General features: G+C 45.2%; 1 protein-coding gene across 2 annotated transcripts in view; it reads left to right on the top strand.

The window, feature by feature from the left end:
• Positions 1-21,769, top strand: part of LOC144179574 (uncharacterized) — a 59,036-nt gene extending 37,267 nt beyond the window's left edge. For both annotated transcript variants that reach the window (XM_077707980.1, XM_077707982.1), the window contains exons 6-8: positions 2,312-2,668; positions 5,305-5,505; positions 13,949-21,769. In XM_077707980.1, the coding sequence (XP_077564106.1) occupies positions 2,312-2,668; positions 5,305-5,505; positions 13,949-13,962 (572 nt within the window). In that variant the 3' untranslated portion in view covers positions 13,963-21,769. The remainder of the gene's footprint in view (positions 1-2,311; positions 2,669-5,304; positions 5,506-13,948) is intronic.
• The last annotated feature ends 1,037 nt before the right edge of the window (positions 21,770-22,806 follow it).

Below are 22,806 nucleotides of genomic sequence, written 5' to 3'. Positions count from 1 at the left end.
CTATCAAAGAACTTTATTGGGAGAGGAGGGGATGAGCGGAGGGGTCAGCGGAACATCTGATAGCCATATCGGAATAAATTACAGAATATTCATGTTCGATGATTTATTTCTCTCTATGCTAACGGGTTCAGCGTGAGACCTCTGTTAAAAAAAAATTGTAGCGCTTCTATTACCGTCTACACATTTGCAACAAAGTCACGGGAAAAAATGGAGTTCGAACGTGAAAATTTTGTCCTGCGTTCATATATTTACAACTTTTATTGCTGCATGTCTTACCTGTATTTTTCTCAGTTTTTCAATAGATTAGACAACAATTTCAGGGTTTCTTTTGCCAGAAAGACAATGATATTACACTGTCCAATTGCTGACAAAAACATTTCAGAACCTCAACGCGTGAAGAGTCTACCCCATGCATTTAATACGGCGATATAAGATACAAAATATTGCATGAAGCAGAGTAGAACTGCTAGGTGATAAACTATAAACTATGCCGTAATAACCGTGTTTTAGCGCCCTTGTTTTGATCTCAAATTTAGTGCGCAGTTATCCCGTTCTTGTGCTGACTGCGTCCAATTTATCCCCGCAAACTTCTTGACCTCATCTGCCCATCTTACTTTCTGCCGCCCCCTGCCAGTAAGGAAGATGGGCAGATGAGATCAAGAAGTTTGTGGGGATAAATTGGACGCAGTCAGCACAGGACCAGGTTGATTGGAGAATAATGGGCAAGGCCTTTGCCCTGCAGTGGGCGTAGATAGGGTGGTGGTGGTGGTGGTGGTGATGAACCAGCATGCTAACAGGTTGCTCGTACATCGTGGCAGCGTGCAATCCACTTGTTTACTGTGGGCTTTTCAAGGTGCAGTAACCATGGCTTCGTATCTGCAAAAGAAAAAAAAAGAAAGAAAAAGAAGAGAAGATATCGTGGGAAAACGCGAAGCCTTGAACACATGCTTCCCAGTCGTGTCAACCTATGCCTAGGCAGCACGGCGACAGCATTCTATCAGCGCCCTGTTTCATTTGGCGGTTTCCCCTTTCAATAACATTTATGCATGACTTCACCGCAGTATTTATACTAGATGTGCACGCAAACAATGTTATTACGTTTTTGCGTGTATACGTTCACGGGTGCTGAAGGCAGTCGGTGGTGTGGCTGGACCAACCCAGAGTTCTGCAGGTGTGCTGCAGCTGGCGTTGCGCTCGCCCGGCAAACTCGGCTGTCTGGAGCCTGTGGGATGGTGGGAAGCAAACGACACTTCCGAATGCTCTTTTCTTGTTGGGGAATGTGTGTATGGATCGCCAGGTGAAACACCCGAACCACGACAGTCGGCACAGTTATCAGCGTGTTAACTGCTCATTAACATCCAGGTGATGCAGTCAGACGGATATAAATAGGGGCCCCATTACAGTCACGCAGTCGTGTTTCTTCGTGGTGGCTTTGGTCAGGGGCCGCCGGTCGCACAAACAAGATCCTGGGACATCACAGAAACGTCGCCGCAACGTTGCTGGGGCCACTGCTTCATTTGTTTTTCTTAAAGGAGCACTGGCACAAAATTTTCATGTTACGGTTTTTTTTTTCGCTTCTATGGGGGCCCCCCACTAATCATAGAATGGCGCATTAGACGGTCGATTGCAGCGTAAACAATCATTTACAGCGTCGTTTATTTGTGTCAGTTTCGGTTTCGACAAAACGAACGCCGAGCAGCCGCCATGACAGGCGTCACCATTTTTGTCGCACCGCTGCCGGTCTGGGTGCGCGCATGCACTCACCCAGACCGGCCGAGGTCTTCGCCATCCCTGCACGCCCAGCCAGCATGACACCAGTCCTAAAACCATGACGTGTACACACAATGTAGCAGCGTGCACCAACCGCAGCCTGCACGTCGGCTGCGTCACGGAAGCCCCGACATCGGCAGTTTGGTGCAAGTAGCAGATGATGTCATGCTGGCCTGCTCTGGGCTTTCTCGTACAGGCAGAGATTAGAATGGATTTAAAATATGTTATACTGAATGGCTACTGTTGAAACTTGCTGGGAGATATCACCTGATAAAAAGGAAGCACTTTACATCGTTATCTCAGCTTTGAAATTTCGTGTCACTACTGCTTTAACATCTCCATTATTTGTTTGAAGTTTGCAATAGGAGTGGCACCATTGTTGCCGGGACGGAGCAGTCTTTTGATTATTCAAACTTGTATTTTGTCTTCACGACCCCTTTAAGCTGAGCGTGACTGACCTCGGAATCGAAGGATTTTCTTCCAAGCTTTCGGCACGAAATCTAAAACCAAAAATGGATGGCTGCACATTCTTCATTCTCAGAGACGGACGAAGACTACGTGCCCAGGAGGAGCCAAGTGGGTGGCAGCCAAAAGCTCCGTCGCAGTCTCTGGGGCCGTCCAAGGAATTCCTGGAGGACGGTGCATGCCTCTTCTTCTTCTTCCTCTTCAAGCGCGGCTGTCGAGGGTGGTTCCCCCGCGACTGCAGTGGCAGCGGCGTCCCCGCTGTTGTACTACAAGCTGGAGGCAGGCAACTGGACTCCCAAGGGCACGTCGGCCAACCCCGGGGGCCAGTGGGAAGACATCTGGGTCTCGGAGAACTCCCTCGAGAGCAAGATGTCTCGCCCCATCCCCATGGTGGTGCTCACCAGGATCGAGGACTGCCCCTCTTCACAAGAAGGTGGGTGCACCATCGTTTATCCGTGCTTTTCTGAAGGCCTCTGCGGTAGGACACGCCGAACCTGACTGTTTAGTGTGACAAAGTTGGTTAGGCCGTAGAGCAGGTGACGTCCCGATTAAAGCCTTGCATTCGAATGCTCTGGCCGTGGTGATTCAGTGGCTGAGGCGTTTTGCGGCTGAGCACGAGGACGTGGTTTCGATTCCCGGCCGCGGCGGCCGTTTTTCTGATTTGGGCGGAATGCAAAAACGCCCGCGTGTATGAGATTTCGGGTGGTCAAAATTAATCCACTACGGCACTCCTCATCGCCTACAATCCATCAAATTGAATTAATCGTAGCCCAGGTGTTGCTTTATCATGTTAAACCCCGTGATCAGTCAACACTCGAATGCACCGTTATTTGTCAGAATGGGTGGGTACACAGTGAACTTCTCTGATAGGCAAAAGAATGCTGACATGCGTGTATAGTGTCAACTTAATGGAAAACATTGGGTGCAATCTGTTGAGCAACACAGGCTTGGCTGGAATGCAGAAAGGAAGACATGTCCTAGATTGAAAGGTCTAGTTTGCACTGTTGACTAACTAGCCCGGCACATTTGCCTGTAACCGTTTGTAGTACAGTAGACAGCCCTGCTTAAACATTATTCGCGTGACCGTGAAATAAAATTGTATTGGCTGGGGACTGTGTTACGCTAACATGCCAGCAGTACCCCAAAAACATGCTTGTTAAACATTTGTAAAAGACCTTTAAACTCAAAATGGGTTTACTTTGCATTGCAAGGGATAAAAAAAATCAGTGATACAAGTTTTGCACTTCTTCGAGGCCTGTTACAAAATAATGCCCTTCTCCATTTATTTATGGATAGCCTTGTGGTTTGTCCTTATCGCCAAAGTGGCTCACATGCCTTTTCGCAATGCCAAGTTCAACTGAGTTCAACACTAGTGGCAGTCCGAACTCTTTCACTATTGATGTGCTATTCCGTGTCAGTTCCTTGTCGACTACCCGCAGAACGTCAGGTTTGTCTTGAAGCAAGAAAGAGGGTTTTCTGTTTTCTTGACACCATCGGTGGCCATGGCGAAGGCAGACAAAGTCAAACACAAGGTGAATGTCTAGAAGAAAATAGGTACAACAGTGCATACACGCGCGATCACGAGTACAATCCCAGCAGCACACCAACAGAGCTGATTGGAGACCGCGCCGTTCTTCCTTTTATTGTTAATTTTTTCCCCACTCTGTTTCATCTCTTTAGCTACGTTTTTAAAAATATTTCAGCGCTGTAATCACAATGTCTAAAGCAGGAATGTTGCGATGTGACAACATAATAAATTGGACCAAAAACATGGATGTCTATGGACGTTTTAGCGGGACCACACCATTAAAATGTACTAGGCAGGAAAACGTAATAGCAAGGAGCGTAATAGTGAGAAATGTAATAGCGAGATGTGGGGTTTACTGTGCAGCAGTGTCTGTTATACATTATGGCTGCCATCAAGTTCGTGATGCTAGCGATTTAAAAATTCAACCTCACTTTCACGTAAATGAATTGAAGGCACGCTAAAGCACCACACTCCCTTTAGGTTTGTCGTCTCCTTTCTTAGTGTCCCTGTTTAAGTGCGCTACCATCAAGATGCCCCAAATGCAATACCAACTATCCCAGTTGTCACTTCTCGTGCATGCTATTAGGTTTGCTCTTCTGACCACCACCGTACTGTGTGAATGAGCCGCACAACCAGTGCGTGGACAACTTCAACCGCGAGGCACAACTTGCTTCTGCAGTTATTCACGAGTCAGTGATTCACTCGTCCATACATCATGTCCTGAAGTGACACTGTGGGTTACTTGAGAACTACTGGTGCAATGCATAAAATGCTTGTACCTTCACAAAGATCAGATGAACTCATTGGATGAGGACATGAACCCGTATTTACGATGGACACTTCACCGCCTATGGCAACAAGAGTGGGACATACAAACAGACAGCAATTTACTATGTGCAACGAAACCACACTTGGGACGATACATAACTGACTCGCACAACCGATTCACCGAATTTGCCTTAGCTAGATCACTGATGGGCCACGCACATGCGACGCCCTCCCACCTGCTCACTGGTTCTTCAATACCCTGTGTAGCAGGTGCGGAGAACGCCTGTCTGTAACCCACTTCTTAATTCAATGTAAGGCACTCGATGCAACATGACGCAAGCACTTCCCGCAACTTTACAGACTACATTCTTTTAATCTGGCAGTCTCGTGATTCCTCTGAAGTGCATTTACAACTATTTATCAGAAATTAGATTTTCGCAGCTCATTTTGTATCACACGTATTCATAACCTGGCCCTATACACCAGCGCTTTTACTTGCTTTTAAACCATCTGCCTTATACTTTAACGGCCCAGTTTTAGTTACACTAGACACCACGTTTTCTTTAAATTGGTAATTTTCTTGATGCTCTTTGCCCTTAGTTGGCATTGCTTAATTCATCGGATTGATCAAAATTACAGTAAAGTGATCCTGTCTCCCTCTCTCTTTCTTAGGAGCAAAGTTACACCAAAATACGTAAACCCAGCACTTTGAAAAGTTGCGCCTTCCAGCTGCTTTTCAGTAATCACTGAACTTTCTCGCATACAATGTGCAGGGGCTTCGGAGGAGGTGTCACCAGCGCCAGTGCGCAGCACGCAGGTGTCCGAGTTGTTCTGCACCCAGTGTTCGTACAGCTGCCTCAACAAGCCCTCCCTGGTTAACCACTTCTCCGCGAGGCACCAAGGCGCGAACTTCTCCTTCAAGACGGTTGTCCTCAAGTGCCGTGTCAGCAAGACGGCGTGTGCAAAAGGCGATGGTAAGTTTGGATTGGCGTGTGACCAACGACCCATGCATTGCAACGGCAATGCTTTCAGGAAGGAGGGAAGTTAGGTGATGCTGTGTTCGGGTGGTCGCTTTAGAGCACTCCAGTCGCTTTAGAGCACTTTAGAGTACTCTGAAAACCAGCTGCACGTTGGGGTGGTTGAAATTGAGCGCTCAAAGTATGTTCAGTTGGTCATCTCAGAGTGTCGTCCTCTGACTTGAGTCTTCGACTGCTCTGACTTCATAGTTAGAGATCTGGAGGGAAGATCTGGCGGGCGCGATCCGGAAGCGAGATCACCTCCAAAATGTGGAGGCAAGCTGTCACGTGACACAGGCCACTGCACTTGTCACCCGCAGGCCACCAAGTTGGACGATTCCGGTAGCTTTGCTGCCATTGCACGGAGGCCTAGCCAGGTGGTTGTCATCGAAGTGTTTAGTCTGGCGCGGTGTTTTTTTACTTTTCATGCGGAAACTTGCCGCGCACATAACGGACACACTGACACAGTCGCAGATGTAACCCACGCGGTGCAGACAGAGTTCCACATTCGCAAAATGAGCCGATAATATGGCATAAAGTGGCGGTACAAATCGTCATTCAGGCCCCTTATGAAAGCGACCATCAAATATCTGCTGTCATGCTAAGCCTAAACATCTCTCGGCGGCCCGGCTGGCTGCTGGTAACGCGTTTACACCTGTTTGAAAATGGCACCGTAGCCCTATTGGCACAAGTAGTGGGCCTCCTTTTTTATCAGTCCCCTAGCCTTCCGTGCCCTGTCCGGGACTTGATCCGGTGCTCAATTTTTCCATGTATTCCAATGGCACTTCTCGTCCAAAAGCGGTCCTTGGACTGCCCGCAGACCATTCAGGGCTGGTAAGTCGAGGAGGCCCAGTATTCTTCTCCCACAGCTGCGGAGGGCGCTAGTGGCCATGTCATGGCGCACAGTCGCCTGCTGCTCCGAAACCGAGCAAAGCATTCAGTTACGGGACAACTCCTCTCACTAGGATTGAGAGTGGCCTCCTACTGTGAGTGCTGTGAGCCAGAGGACCAGCGTGACCACCTAAATAGTGCAGTATTAGAATACGAAGGCTGTGCAGAGAATGACATCTTTTTCTGCAGCCCTCCCCTTTATTGTGAAAGGGAATGAGTGTAGCTTCCAAATTTGCCTTTTCTTGTGCTGCAGCAAGGCTTTGGAAACCACAAAGTGTTGTCGCGAAGGGAAAGATTTTTGCACAAAATCACTGCACCACATTGCGTCTACTTATTTAATTGGTAAAATGAAAATTGTTGGTCTCTTCTGGGTCATAGTTGGTGTTAAACATGTACTCTGGGTTTCGTTTGCAAGATAAAATGAGAAAGAGGCAAAAGGAACATTGGGAAAAAAATCTGCTTTTATCCAAGAGTGTCTCAGATTTAGTCACAGCGCATGGCGAAGGTTTTGCACTGTAAATTTATTTTTCTCCTCGAAGCTACTTTGAGTTTCCTTGTTTGGGAAAAAGAAGAGAAAAAGAACTGAGCCTAGATCCCCTTGCTTTTTGTCAGAATCATTTTATAGATGACGTGAATGATAATAAGCCTTGCAGACTGTTAGTGATAACATGGTGGCTGTTCAGACTCGGGGTTAGTAATCACACCAATGAAGTTGAAGCTACTAACTGAGCCAGCTTGGGTGTTGCCATTTGTCAACGTACAGGACTTTCATTTTACCAAATATCATTTTACCAATGCACACACTGTGGTGGAAGCATAGCGGTGCACAACGCCCAGATTGACGCACACATTTTATTTAAGTTCAAGACCACCAAGAAATGGTTTCGAACAAACACATTGCCACGGCAAGCGCTTTGCGGCCGAAGCATTAAATTACAGGCGATCGATGCCTCCTGTTCATCATAAGGGTGGCACTCGCTTCTTGCGATTCATGGGACGAACAAGTCACTTCATTCCGTCCACGGAGCAAGAATATATAGGAGTAGAAACGGCCCATTGCAGCAAGCGTGGGCAAGCGACCAGACAAGGCTACAATAAAAACCAAGGCGAACTGCAAAGCTTCGTCGCTGCAACGGTGAAGGAGAGGGTAGCGGCACCCGATGGACAAAATGATAGCGGCCACAAATGATAGCTGCGCAGTGAAATGGCGATCGCGTAGCCGCGCACTTTCTTCATCCGCGGCAGATGCTGCTAGCTTAACCTATGACGAGCGCATGTGACATTATCTGGCCACGCTAAGAAGCCACGTTTACCCTCCTGTCTTGCTCTTGCTCTGTGACTCCGGCGCAAGCCGAGGATTTAAAAAAAAAACGTGCGCACTTTACATACCCGGTGCAGGGTTGAATGGTCACTAGTGTTAATTCCGACATAGTAAGCTATGTCGGAATTGTGATTGATTGATTATGGGGACTAACACGCCGAAATTACGCAGGTTATGAGGCGCACCTTAGTGGAAGGCTGTGGATTCATTTCGACTACCTGGGGAACTGTAACGTGCGGCGAAATCTCGAACACGCGGGCGTTTTTGCTTTTCACTTCCATCAGAGAAGCAGCCGCCGCGGCCGGAAATCAAACCCGTGTCACTGGGCTCAGCAGCACAATGCCTTAGCCCTCCTAGCCACTGCAGCGGGTGTAAGAACAGACCACCCGCAGGAGCATGCCGTCGAATTTCATCACGAAGCAAATGCGACCACAACCCACACACAAAGCTTCGGCCGCCAGCTTGGGTGAAAAACTTCATTCGGACAGACAGTGCTACGTGCACTACTTGCCGCCTTGATGTAAACAAGGAGATAACAGGCGTGTGACTGCGCCAAACCTGCGATAACCGTTGCTACTGCCACCCGCGCCACGGCTTGACAGCTTGCAAACATCGGCACGTCTTGAATTGTACCTGTACATTTGTAATTGTTTATGACCTATAAAAGTTAACAGCAAAGAAAGATTTTGCGTACTTCTTTGAGAGCTTGTGTGCGCGGTTCTCGTTCAGTTGTTTGTCACGTGACTCTTGGCACATCCACTCGGCCGGTGCTGCAGTCATCTCTGCTGGGCGACTGATAGCTTAATTTTTTTTATTATTTACGCGCTTATTTTCAAGGTACTGCCCCAGAGTCTGGCATCATCGTTATCTGTGGATGCAAATCTTATCTATTTAGATTGAACTTCGGTTTTGTCTTCAGTGTCCCTTTGAAGGAGTACCTAGGGGGGATGTCGGGATTGGCACTAACTTTCTTATTCATAGGAATAGAGCAATTAGATTTAGGCACATTGGAAATTGTGTTAACTCTTCTGTACCGCAGGGAAAACACCCTTCTTGGGGGGGGAGGAAGGGGGTATCTTAGTAAAGCATTTTTCGACAGAACTATTGAACTGAAAATGTAATGTGAGATATCAAAGTGCTATATTTCTAAATACATCGCGACTTGTTCAAGTACAAAATTTCACCCTTTGAGAGTTTGTACTTTCTTTTGACTGTGTCGCGCTGGTCGGTATTTTTTGTAGCGAAGCTGTTTATCTCTAGCCCACGTATGCATGCCCTGCATGTGTTCCCAGAGGAGTACCGTAACTCTTGCGGGACCGCTCCATAGGCCATCGATCACATATGATCGATGGTTTCGCGAGCCTGCAGAATACAAATTTTCGCTCGATGGAACACCTAGTGACATCTAGGAGATAGTTTGAAAACTGGAGTTTTCAGTTCTGTGAAGTTTCTTTTTTTATCGCCAGGCGGCAACACATCAGATATTTTATTCTGACGGGCAGTGGTTTCGAATGTAAACAAACATGGCGTCATACTCGCGTGAGCGCGATAAGAAATCTGCCTCGTCTCGTCTCGCATGTCTTCGCCTTCTACTGTTGATTTTAACGATCAGAGTGGCAGTGAAGAGTCGGAATGCGGCTTTAGAGATCTGATTTCAGCTTGAGTGAGGTTTCTGGTGTCAGTTTTAGTTTCAATTGGCTCTGGAGTAGGTTTGTGCGCTCGAAATATGTTCTGGCTGGTTTATATTTGTTCGCTAGGGTGTTAACTACCTATGGTGGTGATATCCTGCCACCAGCGCAGAAACAGATCAAGTTTTCACCGAGTCGAGAGCCAGGCGTGTACCTGGGCGACGACGTAGCCAAGGCCTTAGTGCCAAAGAGATCACACACAAAACAAAAAACCAGTTACACCTAGCCGCATCAAACTTTCGCGATAAATAAACAAAGCATTGTGTTGGATTTTGCTTATCCTGAAATGATTTTATTCTTTTTTAATGTTTTTATATTTGCGCTTTTTTCTATCTTTTTCTTTAGTTTTTTCACGAAGTTCTTACTTTCAGATTTTTTCATGGTTCTGTCGTGAGCATTGAAGTAAAACTTGATATTCTATGTCAAAGAGCATATAATTAGCTGCATTTTGGTATATGCTAAGGCAGGATGGTGCCTTTGCTTTATGTAATAAAAAATTTGTACCGAGACCTCTCTTTTTCATCACTTTTTCCGGCGGTCCCGAAAGAGTTAAGTGGGAAATATTAATGAACAGAAATCACAATAGGGAGAGAGAGGGAGCGGTGAGAAGGTTCCATAGCACGAGGCGTTCCATAGCGTGAGTGAAACTCGGCAATAGCAAGAGCGGCAGCCCACTGGCTGCCAACTCCAGTACACTGTAGATGAAGGGAGTGGAAGGATGCAGCAAACAGGCAAGCAGCTGAGTTCATCATGTCGCCAACTCCCCCATTGCATGGCGGCAGATTGGAGCCATTCAAAAAGCGTCGAAGCAGATTGCAAAGCAGAGCATCTTGGTCAGCAAGATTTTTACAAAGCCCTTGGACAGCGAGAGGCAGAATCGAGGCATCTCAGGCATTCACATGGACATTTGGGATTTCTCATTCACAGCCCGTGACAAGTGCTTAGGACTGTTTGTTTCGAGAGTGTGTGCAACCCAAATGAAACGACGTAGCTTCACTGAATAATCTGCCACCAAACGAATGGGTCGGTCGTCGAAGTTTTTTTGTAAGAACTGGTTGGAAGTCTGGAGGGCCTGCTTTGAGCATTTAGTTCAAAGCACGAAATGAATATCCCGAGTAGGTAAGGCAAGAAATGATTGCTGATGTTCTGTTGATACTAAGAATTAAGACAGTTAGTATCAGTAGTTAACAGCAGCATGGCACGTAAACCAGAGTAAAATTCGGAGGGTGCAACTGTCATGAAGAAAACGTTTGCGCAACGCTGAAGAGATTGCAGCACCCCTCAAGTCCTATGGTGCAAAAGAAGCAGGAAATTTAATTCCCCAGTTGGCTGCTGTATGCGTCTGGAAGGCCATAAAATTACAGCGGCAGCCCTTGAAGCGGGTAAATTAGCTAATTCCTTGTCTAGTTTCGAAAGCAGGTTACGAAAATGTCCTTCTGCATCAAAAGAAAAGGATTCAAAGCAATTCTGAAATTTGCAATGTGTGTTTATGCTGATCAGTGAACAGTTCAGAAAACACGTATGTCCACCTTGGATTAACAATTTTCTAGCTAAAGGAAATTCCTTGAAGACATTCTTACTCTTTGAAGGCCAAACTCTTTGATGAGAGCCAAACTTACCAAGCAGCTGCCACCGATGTTTTCGGGCTGGTTCCTGTTGCTTTCATTTTTGAAAGACAGTGCAGTGGTTTGGCACTGTCTCAGGGTCAGTGATGCTAACGTCCTTGCAGAAGTCAACTGTGAATGCAGTTGAATTGGTGTTCATGAGCGCATGCAAAAACAGCCGTCTTTCTGCACAACTACAATACCCTTTTGTTATTTGCTAAGAGTTTAGAATCGCCACCGGAAGGAAGAAAGAAGTATACAGAAAATGAAAGTGCTGTGGGAGGTGATGATATCAGCTTTTGAATTTAATGATAGTTGGCTTATGAAGCGAAATGGAAATGGAAGGGAAGTAGTGAAATGGACAGTTAATTTTACCCTTGGCATTTGCTTGGATGTGTGGTCCAGGGCAAGTTATTTTTAGTTTTTTTTTTTTTTTTGTGTATAGAGCAGCATATTCACTACCGCAAATTCTATTAGAACTTTAGTGCCCTATTTGCTGCATAAAAAAAATTGGAGTGTACTACAATTGCTCAGTTCTAACACGCACTATTTTTTTTTTCCTTTGGGAAAATGCACCCAAAAATCGCATGCGGGTTAAAATCAGGTACGTGCAGTCGAAAGTGTGCTGGTGACTTCCTATAATCATCAGATAAGCAGGGCGCCTGTCATTGGATGAGCAGGGCAGCAATAGTTGCGCATTTGCAGAGACAAAGCGTTGAAGGTTGTGCGGAATCTGGTCATGCCAGCATGCACAGTTATGCACCTGAGGTTTATCCTTTCGCACGGGAGGAAAGCACTCCCCGCACACTATTCCACAGATAGCAATGTTAATGCCTGTAGGAAAGGATGGCACCAGAGGAGATTATATTTCTGTGGACGTAGGTGTGCTATCTGCAAGGCGCAAGGTCTGCAGGTCTGTGCTGTGCAGTACTTTGCGAGCGCTTTTTGTGTTGATGCAGTTTGTAATGGAAAAGCTTTTGCAGATAGCAAGCACTCCCGCTGTGCTTGCTATTTAGATTGCTGTGCTTGCTGTGCTGTGCTTGCTGTGCTTGCTATTTAGACCCTCCTTTACCCCACCCCGGTGGTGAAAGAGGAGGGAATGAAATACCATGCAGACAAAACACAAGTTTGGTTCATTCGAAAGATTGCCTCGTTAGGAATCATACTGACACCACTTTTTGTGCATGCTTTGGTCAGATAAGCTGTATAATTAGGGAAAAGGGAATGGCCATGCGACCCACTAGCTCATTTCCCACAACAGAACCTACAATGTCTTATGTGCCCAGCTGTGTGATTGGCTGAGGTCGGCAAAAGCAAACGCAAATTAGGGACGGCTTATAAGCTTGCCGAATGAGCTATTTGCGCTTAAATGTGTACTGCATATTCATTTTACAGCCGTAAGAAAGGTGGGGTAAACGATGAAAGTTACGAACGTGCGCACTGCTGTTGGTAATGGGCACCAGTGTGCACTGATGTTGGTACTGGATGCACTGTGCTTGTTTCAGCTGCACAGCAGTCCGCCACTTTGGAGTTGTGTTATGTGACCCCATTTGTCGAGGATACCCCGTGTTTCGTGAAATGGTTACTTTCTACAGTAACAAAAACAAGCCTAGAGCGAATGCAGTCAAAAACAAAGCAACGGTGGAGAACGGTCACTGACGGCAAGCAAGGCTGCAGAGCCGAATGATGCAGTGGAAGTTCATTTGTATACGCGCCCTCAGGACTTCATTGCAGACGTCACGAAAACACTTGATTTGGCGGGAGAATCAAAATTTTAACCTAAATTCATTAATTTCTCAGTGAATACGGCATCGTTTGCTGCGGGACAAGCGCCGGGGGCACTATAATACATGAAATCTTTTGAAAAAACAAACTTGCATTTTTTTTGCATGGCCCCTTTAAGCCTCTGCGTGACACCGTCTAACTAAACATTTTGTTTATTGTGAATTTTTGTGAGCCAAGTCGGGAGCTGCAACCCATATATGCGAGTAGTGCATGCAATCTGTTGCGATTAGAATGTGACAAAGAGTATGAAGAGACATTTTGAAAGTTCTGGGGCTTTTTTTTTTCTTTCTTTCTTTTTCATTTTTGTCAGGAAGGTTCTTTTAACTTTTAAATAAAAGATCACACTATTTGGCTCAAACTGAGTATGAGCTGATATCCCGCTCTATACGCAGACCTCTAGTAAACGAAACCAGTGAAATGAAACAAACATTGATTAATAACCTGTGTGGAATACTGAGCATAACTTCAGGCGGTCTCTCAAACAAGCACAAAGGCTGTGCGGCACACATGTCCTACCTCCCATTCAGCCCGCACACATACGCTATTGTTTTAGGAGTGGGACTGGCTTTGCTAATGCCGTGGTCCCAAATATTTTACCCTGCAGGGTCTGGAAGGCGATCGATTCTCTCTGCAACGTAATGCGACATGAAAATTTTCACATTATTTTTATTGAAGGGAACTTTTGCTTGAGAATCCGGTAGATTGATTGATTTGACACGAGGCCCCCCCCCTTGTCACCATTTGGAGCATTTCTCTTGTTGAACGTTACAAAAGTTGTTTTCACGTTTCTGGTGCACAAGTGATGGGTGAAGCCACTTCACCCATCATTTTGCCTTGAAAGCAAAATGCCTACCAATGCCTACCAAAGCCTTGATGCTGTTCCTTCCCTCAGTCTGAGCTAATGCTTTTTGTGATGCGGAAAAAAAGAGGGTTTGTTGATGGTCGAGAGAGGGCAGCTGGCATAACCGATGTGACTGAGTGGTAAGTCGTTATGCGGGGGATGTTGTAATTAAACCTTCAGCAGAGAAAGAGGAACTTGGAGCAAAGCACCCGAGCTGAAGCTTTTAATTTGTGACGAACCTCGTTAATCTGTTTCCTTTTGTTTCCTGCAGCTCCGTCAACATGACTGCTCAAGGAGGACTAGGCGTTCATTTCCCCAACATTTACAAGAAAGGTGTCATTTTTGTCAAGGAACCTTCTCCCCTGACGCTTGGTTTGCAATTCAGAGATGCCTGGACTAGGGAAGACGTCTGTCGTGTTCTTACACTGCCTGTTGAGTGTTTATGACGACGGGAACTGTGCTGTGCACCGTCGTCGGTATGGCGTGTGTGTGTGTGTGTGTATGTGTCACGAGAGATGCCCTGTTGCTGTTGTTTCTTGGCTCCTGGTAACTGATCACGTCGCACGAACACTTGGCGTACTACAATTTTCACTGTCGCGCGTATTGTCTACCGAGCAAGTGCTGCATTCTTGAGCTGCCATGCCAGTTTTGCTACGAGTGCTGGTTTATTGCGGTTTGATTACGCTATTCGTGGAACAGTAATCTGTGTTGGTAAGCCGGCCTTGAATATCGGAGCTGGCCAGACGGAGAGGCAAATTTTGGAGCATCAGAACACAGTGTGCTTCAAAAATGTCTTCTTTTGCCTAATGGCCTACTTGTTCCCCCTTTTTTTTTACCTCGTTTTTTGCGTATATACTTTACGTTGTCCACGTAGTCGCGTTTGTTTTCGACGCGAGGTAAACTGAAGGAAATACTTGTGACCTTAACCGCTAGCTGTTAAAAAAAAACATTGTCGTTGTATATAATGTCAAAACAAAAGGCGGCTTGGCGTTTCATGTTCGAGCTCACGGCGGTTTAGAACTGTATTTCAAACAATGCGTATGTTCGGAGTTTTTCCAACGTGATTCGCATGGGGCACGTGACATGCTGTATTCATATATAAGTATGAACAAAAGCATTTCAAGGCTGACATGTTTCCGAACGCCCGTGATTATGTTGGTACATTTTCATCTTTTTTCAAAAAATGGCTGCTATTTGTTGCTGATTTGCTTTGCCTCAGTGGACGTAGGTTTTTTTTTCCTTAATTACTGCTTGTTATAAATAGGGTGACCAGATAGACCATTTTGGCCTGGACAGTTCTGTTTTGGAGGGTCACTGAAATGTATTTTTTTGCCTCGCTAACTCATAATGTCCGGTTTTCCCCCAAGCCGGAATTAGAGCTGTATTTACTTTTGCTGGCTGCGGATGCAATTTCAAGGAGTCAGCATTAAATGAACGTTTCTTCCTGTTAAAAAAGAATGACCTTTTTTGGTGTTACTGAATTTACAAAGCTTGGCTGTGGATATTTTTGTTCCCCGTAAGTTATTTATTGATGTACTGGCAATTAGTTGTAAGTGCAGTTATGTAGTCTAATTAAAATATTGACTCTCTTGCTTGTGCTTACTTTTTTCACCGTGCTTTCCCTAGGATGTCCTGTTTTCTTCCTTGAGAACTGTGGTCACCCTATTTATAACAAAAGTGGTATAATTCGTGATTGTGGCGATAATAAGCCAATGTTGGCAGGTGCTGTAGAATACTGTGTTTACAAAAGAACAAGAGGCTACGTTAAGTCTAATCATGCAAGGATTCTTATGCAAGACAGCCAACACCAGCTGATACGTGTTCTTCCTTTAATAGTTGCCTTTTTTTTTAATGTACGTAAGATTAATGATTTTATCTTGTCAAAGGCATGGGAAATAGACCAAACTCTAGTTATGTGTGAAGGCTTAGTTGCCGTGGTCCAGGTAACCACTCAATTCTTTGTTTTCTGCTGTGCTAACCTAGCCACCCCTTTTGGTGGAACCCGAAACTTCTCAACCACTGGTAGCATGCAGCCTCAACTCTGAAATGATAAACTAGATGGATGCCTTCGTTTTATTGTGTACAGTTGAACCTCGATACAACAAACTCGTTAATTTTAATTTCATTCAATATGCAATTCTTGCCTGACATCCACAAACGAACACCAGTTTACTTGCAAGTTGTAGACAGTTGGAACGGCTGCGGAAGTAGTTGACATCCATTTCTGTGCTCCCCATTCGCAGCTAAAACCAGTGTCGTGCTGCATTTGTGGGTGTGGTGTTTTGTTGCTACAGTAAAAGCTCGTTACAAGAGACACTGTTACCAGAGACACTTGGTTATAAGAGACATTTGAATGAAAGCGGTTTGGTTGGTTTTCCTATGCTCGCCAAGTTAGCAACATTGCATAAAGAGACCTTGGTTACAAGAGACACGTTTTTTGGTTCCCTTGAGTGTCTCTTGTAACGAGGATCATATTTGTGCAAACTGCTGACGCAACCACACATTGTGGTTGGCATTGGTTCCACTTGCATGTTTCGAACATTGTTCAAACAACTAACTTTGAGGACATGGGAAAAAGGCGGCCAGAAGGCGGTTATTTTGTTGCACCAAGAGAAAGGAGAAGTGCAGCAGCTCGAGTCACTCGCACTACCGATAATTTTACCTCAAATGTTGCATTATAAACGAAAAATTAATTCTTCACATACAGTAAACCCTCGTTAAAAGAAGTCCTTAAGACAAAAAACTGACTTCGTTATAACTGATGTTTCGTTAAAAGTGGAGGTGACTTGCACAGGAGTGGGGACTGTGACACCGTTTGAATAAAGTGAATTTGTAATGAAGTGGCTTTGTTACAATGAGGGTTTGCCATACGTTTATTTTAGTTTTACTGCCACAAGCTTGGTTGCATCCAAATAAAAAAAAAAAGTGGTGCATCCCTCTTTCATAGGAATCGGTAAAACACAAAAGTGAAATGTGCCCTTTGCAGGAGCATTTATTGTGCTTTCGTATGAACTTGCACATTGCTGTTTATATTACCTCGGTATGGCACCGTTAGACGTATCAATGTAGACACTGGATTGCATGCGCCGGAACATTGCGTAAGCCCGTGTGAAACCACATGCCCTTGAAAACCATGCAAACGAAACGGAACTGAGGCCGAAAGCAGTAGAGGGTGCTTCTCCTAGATGGCAGCATCTCCTAGACGGCATCTGAATGAAGAAGGTAGTGGGAAAGATATAAGGTGCGTTTGTAGACCTACTTGCGCTTGAATTTGTAGAGCAGTGGGCAGAGCGCTGTGTACCTCCCGTTGCAGCGAGAGAGTTCGTGGCTCCAATCCGAGCACAGCCGCATCAATGGAACTTTTTCTGGCGACGTCATTGCCGTGACGGATATGATGCCAGTCAGATCTTGGTGTACCCGGCCGTAAAACACTTTCGTGTTAAAAAACGGAATAACCCGCCGCGGTGGTTCAGTGGCAAAGGCGTCAGGCTGCTGAGCCCAAGGGCACGGCTGCTTTCCAGATGGAGGCAAAGCACAAAAACGTCCGTGTGTCAAGATTTCTGTGCATGTTAAAGATCCCCAGGTGATCAAAATTAATCTGGAGCCCTCCACTACAATGCACCTCGGGGCCAAGGTATAGCTTCGGAGCATTAAAACCCACCATCAATCAGTCCACGGAAAAATTCAGTGCCCTTTCACTCTGTGAAGAAGGATGACCAGCGAAGCTGGACGCAATCAAAGGAGTGCTCAAAAACAAAGTACGATTGTGAACCTCCTAGCTAATTAGCTGAATGAAACTTGGAAGGAGAACTGCAGTTTTATTCTAGGGGACAAACATGGAGCCGTCCGTTCCTCTGCCAGGTCGTAGGCATCTTCCTTTTTGTGTAGCACACCAACCCAAACCACGCAGGACAGCAATCGGGTCACGGAGGGGCTGTGAGATGATCGCATCTAAATCTCCCACCATCATAGCGGGCATGTTATTGGTGGGTGCCTGAAGCCTAGCTGCATTTGCACGGGGCGCCCCCCACCAACCCACGCACTCATAAAGGGGAAACTGGTGATGCGAGTGTGCTCGGATGCGAAAGACACCTGCCAAAATGTCGCTGCAGAAGCACTTCTAGCTGGACGGGAAAAGCACTGGTCCAAATGTCGCTCCAGGAGCCCTTGAAGAAGAAAGCACGTACCACTAGCTCTTGGGTGCGAAAAATTTCGGTTTTATGCGGATTTTTCCACACACACGATATGTGGAAACCAAAGCATCTACAGCTTCGCTCCGAGTAAAAGAACCGGTGGGCAAATCGAGATTAAATATACATGAGGCTCAATGACACAAGCTGTTGTACACCTTGTTACTTCATTATGTCAAGGTATCCAGTGTATGAAGTTTGTTGTATCGAGGTTGGACTGTGCCACCGTGCTCGGAAGCAGCTTGACAGTGTTGGTCGGTGACACTAGCATTCGCAATTCAGTCTGCTTTTCCTTAGGTACTGTGGTAGGTAGTGCTTAAAGTGCTCTGCAGTAGTTCCAAACTGTTCCGAGATGACTGTCTTAGAAAGTAACGCTGGATGGAAAGTTCCACAAAGAACGATAGTGTGTGACAAAGAACATGGGACACCTGGGTATTGCTCCATCTGCAAAGACAGGCACGTTAACCAAGCTAGTAGCGAGCTGTTGGGGCTGTTCGCTTTCTTTTTAGTGTGCTTCTGTGAGCTCACTGTAAAGTTGCTGTAAAAAAATCACCTCTGGGAATGATCTGTTATGACAGCTGCCCGAAGGCATGCTGGGATGGGGACTATGACTGTGTGTGTGTGTTGAAGTGAAAGTGGGCAGTCTCGCGTTGTGCATTTAAAGCTGCTAAAAACACTGTATTGTGAAGAGGACTACGTTTCCTCGAAATGTTTGGACTTGGCGAGGCAACGAGTGTTTCGGCATTGTACACTTTGTATGTATGGTTGGCTGAGTGCATGTTCAAGTGGTGGCCTTTTTCCCGTTTTGTTTGTTTTTAAGGAGCACTGTTATGGCATCGACATCTGTATTTTCGACGTTTCATTCTTTCTCTTCTAGAAATGTGATGTGTGTGTAGTGCGATTACTGAGTGCACCTCGCCAGAGTTGACATTGGTGTGTATGCATATTGTGTGATGCTATTGCTTATCCACGCATGTAGCCAGCTTGGATGTGCGACACATGCACCCGTGTTTACTGCCCGTATACGGATTTTGTCCGAAAGAAAACCTGCGCGTCCGAGCCGAAAAAAGCCTTGGTAACGTGCATGCTGGTATGGCGTTAAACTTTTGTTATTATTTAGTTCAGGTTGTAAGTGTGAATATACGCTATGTTTGCGATTGTAACACAGTTGCCTAGTGTTCAAGCTTATATTTATGTACTTTTGCACTTACTTTTGTTGTTAAAATTTGGACTGAAAGTGGCCATGAAGATGAAACACAACTTTGTTCACTTTTACAACTTTGTTCACTTTTAAAGAACTTGCCTTTCATACTCGGCCCACCCCCTTTCACCCACCAAAGACCTTTTTCAGCAAAAGAAAAAAATGCAAGAAATATCAAGAACTTTCCCATTTAGCGCTACAGTGGCTTAATAATGGCAGGATTGACGCAATATGGGCCCGCACTAAGAACGTAATGATCTAAGAACATAACTGCGTGTCTGCATTCAAGGGATAAGATGAAACGGAACTGGACACCCCACTACAGTGACCCAGTCATGTTTCTCAGTTGTGACTTAAAGGGGCCATACAGACAAAATACGTTTTATTTTTGTTTTATCTGAAAGATTTTGTGTTTTATAGTGCCCCAGCGCTTGTCCGGAAGCAAACGATGCTTTATTCACACAGAAAATAGTCAATCTAGCTTAAGATTTTGATTCTCCCGCCAAATCGTGTGTTTTCACGACGTCTGCAATGACATCACAAGAACCGCTGTCCAGTCGATTGCGGAGCCTCGTTTAGCGTTAGTCAACCTAGATGGCGCCACCATGCCGCGAAGGGCCGTTTTCTGCCTTTGCTTTGTTTTTGACCGTATTTGTACCTGGCTCGTTCTTGTTAACGTGGACGATAATCATTTCATGAAACATAGTGTTCGCTCGACAAATACGGTCACGTAAGACACAGTCGCTTACGCCAATCGGTCAGTGTCGTCTGAGACGACCCGAAAACGCCGCAGCGGTATGCAGTTTCCACTGTTTATAAATCCCACTATTCCTACAGCTATAAGGAGAATGTGCCTTTAATTTAAGCGGAAATAGCCTGTTTCGGCAAGCTTGATTGATTTAGTGATTGATTGTAGGGTTTAACGCGCCGACGCAACGCAGGCGATGAGGCTAGTGGAGGGCTACGGATTAATTTTGACCACCTGGAGATCTTTGAATTGCGCCCAAATCTCGTACACATGGGCGTTTTTGCTTCTCACCTCCATCAGAAAAGCGGCCGCGGCGGCCAGGAATCGAGCCCGCGACTTCGTGCTCAGCAGCGCAACGCCTTAGCCACTGAGCCACCGTGAGGGGTGCTCAGCAAGCTTATAAGCTGTGCCTAATTTGCGTTTGCTTTTGCCGGCCTCGGCCAATCGCACAGCTGGGCACATATGACATCGTAGGTTCTGTTGCGGAAATGAGCTGGTGGGTCGCATGGCCATTCCCTTTTTTCCTAATTATATAGCTTATTTGAGCAAAGTGTGCGTTAAAAGTGTTGTCAGTATGATTCTAATGAGGCAATCTTTTGAATGAACCAAACTTGTGTTTTGTCTGCATGGCTCCTTTACACCTGATCCTTTTTGTGTCGACGCACCTGTATGTGACCGGTATGTGATGTATGTACTAGTACAGTTTTGCTTTTCTGTCAGCTGTGTTGCCGACATACCCGTATCTTCTCTGTCTCCACTTAAAAATGCTGCAACACGAAAAACAAACGTGACACTTGAGGCGTGTAACCTGTGCAAAAACTCGACCCTAAGCAGGTTAAATAATTGCATTACTGAGGACATGATGAGTGACCTGTAAGGCCCCTCTCTCTCTCTTTTATATGCATTATGCATCTCAGTTAAATGCATTATGTCTTGTTGCTGCTTTTTTAAAACATGTTTTAGCGTCAAAAGCATTTTACGTTGCAGCAGAATTCCTGTTATAGCAGAGGCAATAATTTTCCTGTAATTATGCGGATGATGCATTCGTCCTTGTTTTTTTTGTGTGTGTGTTCTAAAAGCATTATACTTGTGATCTCTGTTGTCTTTGTTACAACCAGTGCCTAAATGCTGTGTGATCAGTGACTTTTTTCCTCTTTGTCTTAAGGATGGGTTTTACACTTTCTGTTCAGTTTTTGTGCTTCATACACGCCAATGTGCGATGCAGGAAGGCTAGGGATTGGATGGTGAAACAAAACATGCGAAATTATTGGAGTGCAATATTGTTGCTGTATTGCTGCCACGCCAAGTCAGGTCATTTGAAATTGTGCAAGTTTGTCGGAAACTACTTCTCTGAAGAGTTCCTTGTTGGGCTAGTTGGTGAGTAGTTGCCATTATTGAAGTGCAACTAAAAAAAACACGGACGGTGAATACAGAGGAGAAAGTACAGGATAGCACCTGTCCTGTCTACTCTGTATTCACTGTCCGTGTTTTTTTCGTTGTGCTTCAATCATGGTAACTACTTCTCTTGGAGGAAAAAAAGAAAGCAGCTATCAGTAATGGCCTGGCTTGATCCGTTCCTGCTGGAATGGCGTTTATCTCGCACTGTAATCAATGTAGGCCTTGCAAGTTTTTTGAATGATTAAGCACTCGGTTCGGCGAGTGATTCTATGGCAAGTAATACAACTTGAGGCTTGAAATAACAATAGCTCGACGTTGTCTGGCTTTTTGGCACTTTTCCCCCTGTGTACATTTTCCCCATTCTGAGCCGATTTTTATGTCACTTTTGCATGCGATGCAGTGTCTTCATCGGTAGCTCGAGAAAAATTCACGGCCATGCACTGTTTGCTTTTACGAAGACATCACGATGCCACTGTCTGCTCCTTTGTTGTTACGTTGTATTTCAACCATGTCGCATGTATATCTCGTCAAATATATTTATAATTCTCCATCAGATGGAAACACTTTGTTGAGATGGAAACGGTCTTTTGCACTGTTGAGTGTTTCAACACCTTAATTGAGCAACTGCTTGAAGGAAAAGAGTTTGGCCTACGCTGTGTGTCTTTGACTTGCAAACGTTTCTTTTTATTTTTGTCTTTAAAGTTGACTGTGCAGCTGTTTCGAGATTTTCCTAAAGCCTGACCGCTCAAGTAGTTTGACAGCAGTGTTCATTTTTTCAAAGAAAGGGAACGTAGGGTGTATTTATGGGTTTACATGTTAGCTCCGCAGGGGCCCGATTTGCTCATAATTATTTTTTTTTTCCAATCCTGTTTGTTTGGCCACGACACAATGCCTTTTTTTTTTAAACAAGGGAGTTGAGAGTAACATGTGTGCTCCAGTGGCGTTTTAACAAATTTCAAAACTTTGAATGACGTTGGCACTCAACTAAGTTGCGCCGGTCTCTGCTGCGACTTCTAACGGTATTTTTGAAAGCCTTACCATTCACTCGGACTGTTGCTAATGTTCATTTTCATTACCTAATAAAAAACTTTAGTGGCAATGCTATAAGCAAAAAAACCGTCTCTATTTATGTTTAAAGTGATTGCAAGGGCAACTTGGTTGTTATGTTTTTATTAATTGCAGTTCAGGTTAGCCGTGGTACTGTGGCTGGCTAGACTCTTCTTTAATGTCTGGTCATTGTCTGGCCACAGTGGTCAGTATGCAATATTCAGTTTAATATGCTGGCATCCAAACACCAGATAGCAGGGTGCGAATTTCTGTTCTGGAGTTTATTGAAAGCTTTAAATGACTTCTGCCGTTGGATACCGGCTTGATAAAGATGTTGAACCAGGTGCCATTGAAGCATAGTGGAGCAGCATAAGATTCTGATTTAAGTTGAAGAACATTATTGGAGCACGGGATAAGAATCCTGATCACTACTTTGAGATTGAAATTGAAATTGTTTATTGGGAAGCTTTCACAGGTTATTGTGAACCTTTATTGTAAAGCTGAAGGTCTGAGTAAGCTTTATTGTGAAGCTTACTCAGAGCATT

The sequence above is a fragment of the Haemaphysalis longicornis genome, unplaced genomic scaffold, assembly GCF_048455015.1.
Source record: "Haemaphysalis longicornis isolate Haplotype H1 unplaced genomic scaffold, Haemaphysalis longicornis Haplotype H1 scaffold_4, whole genome shotgun sequence".
Classification (NCBI taxonomy): domain Eukaryota; kingdom Metazoa; phylum Arthropoda; class Arachnida; order Ixodida; family Ixodidae; genus Haemaphysalis; species Haemaphysalis longicornis.
Note: the sequence above shows the minus strand (reverse complement) of the source record. Positions and strands in the feature narration are given on the sequence as shown.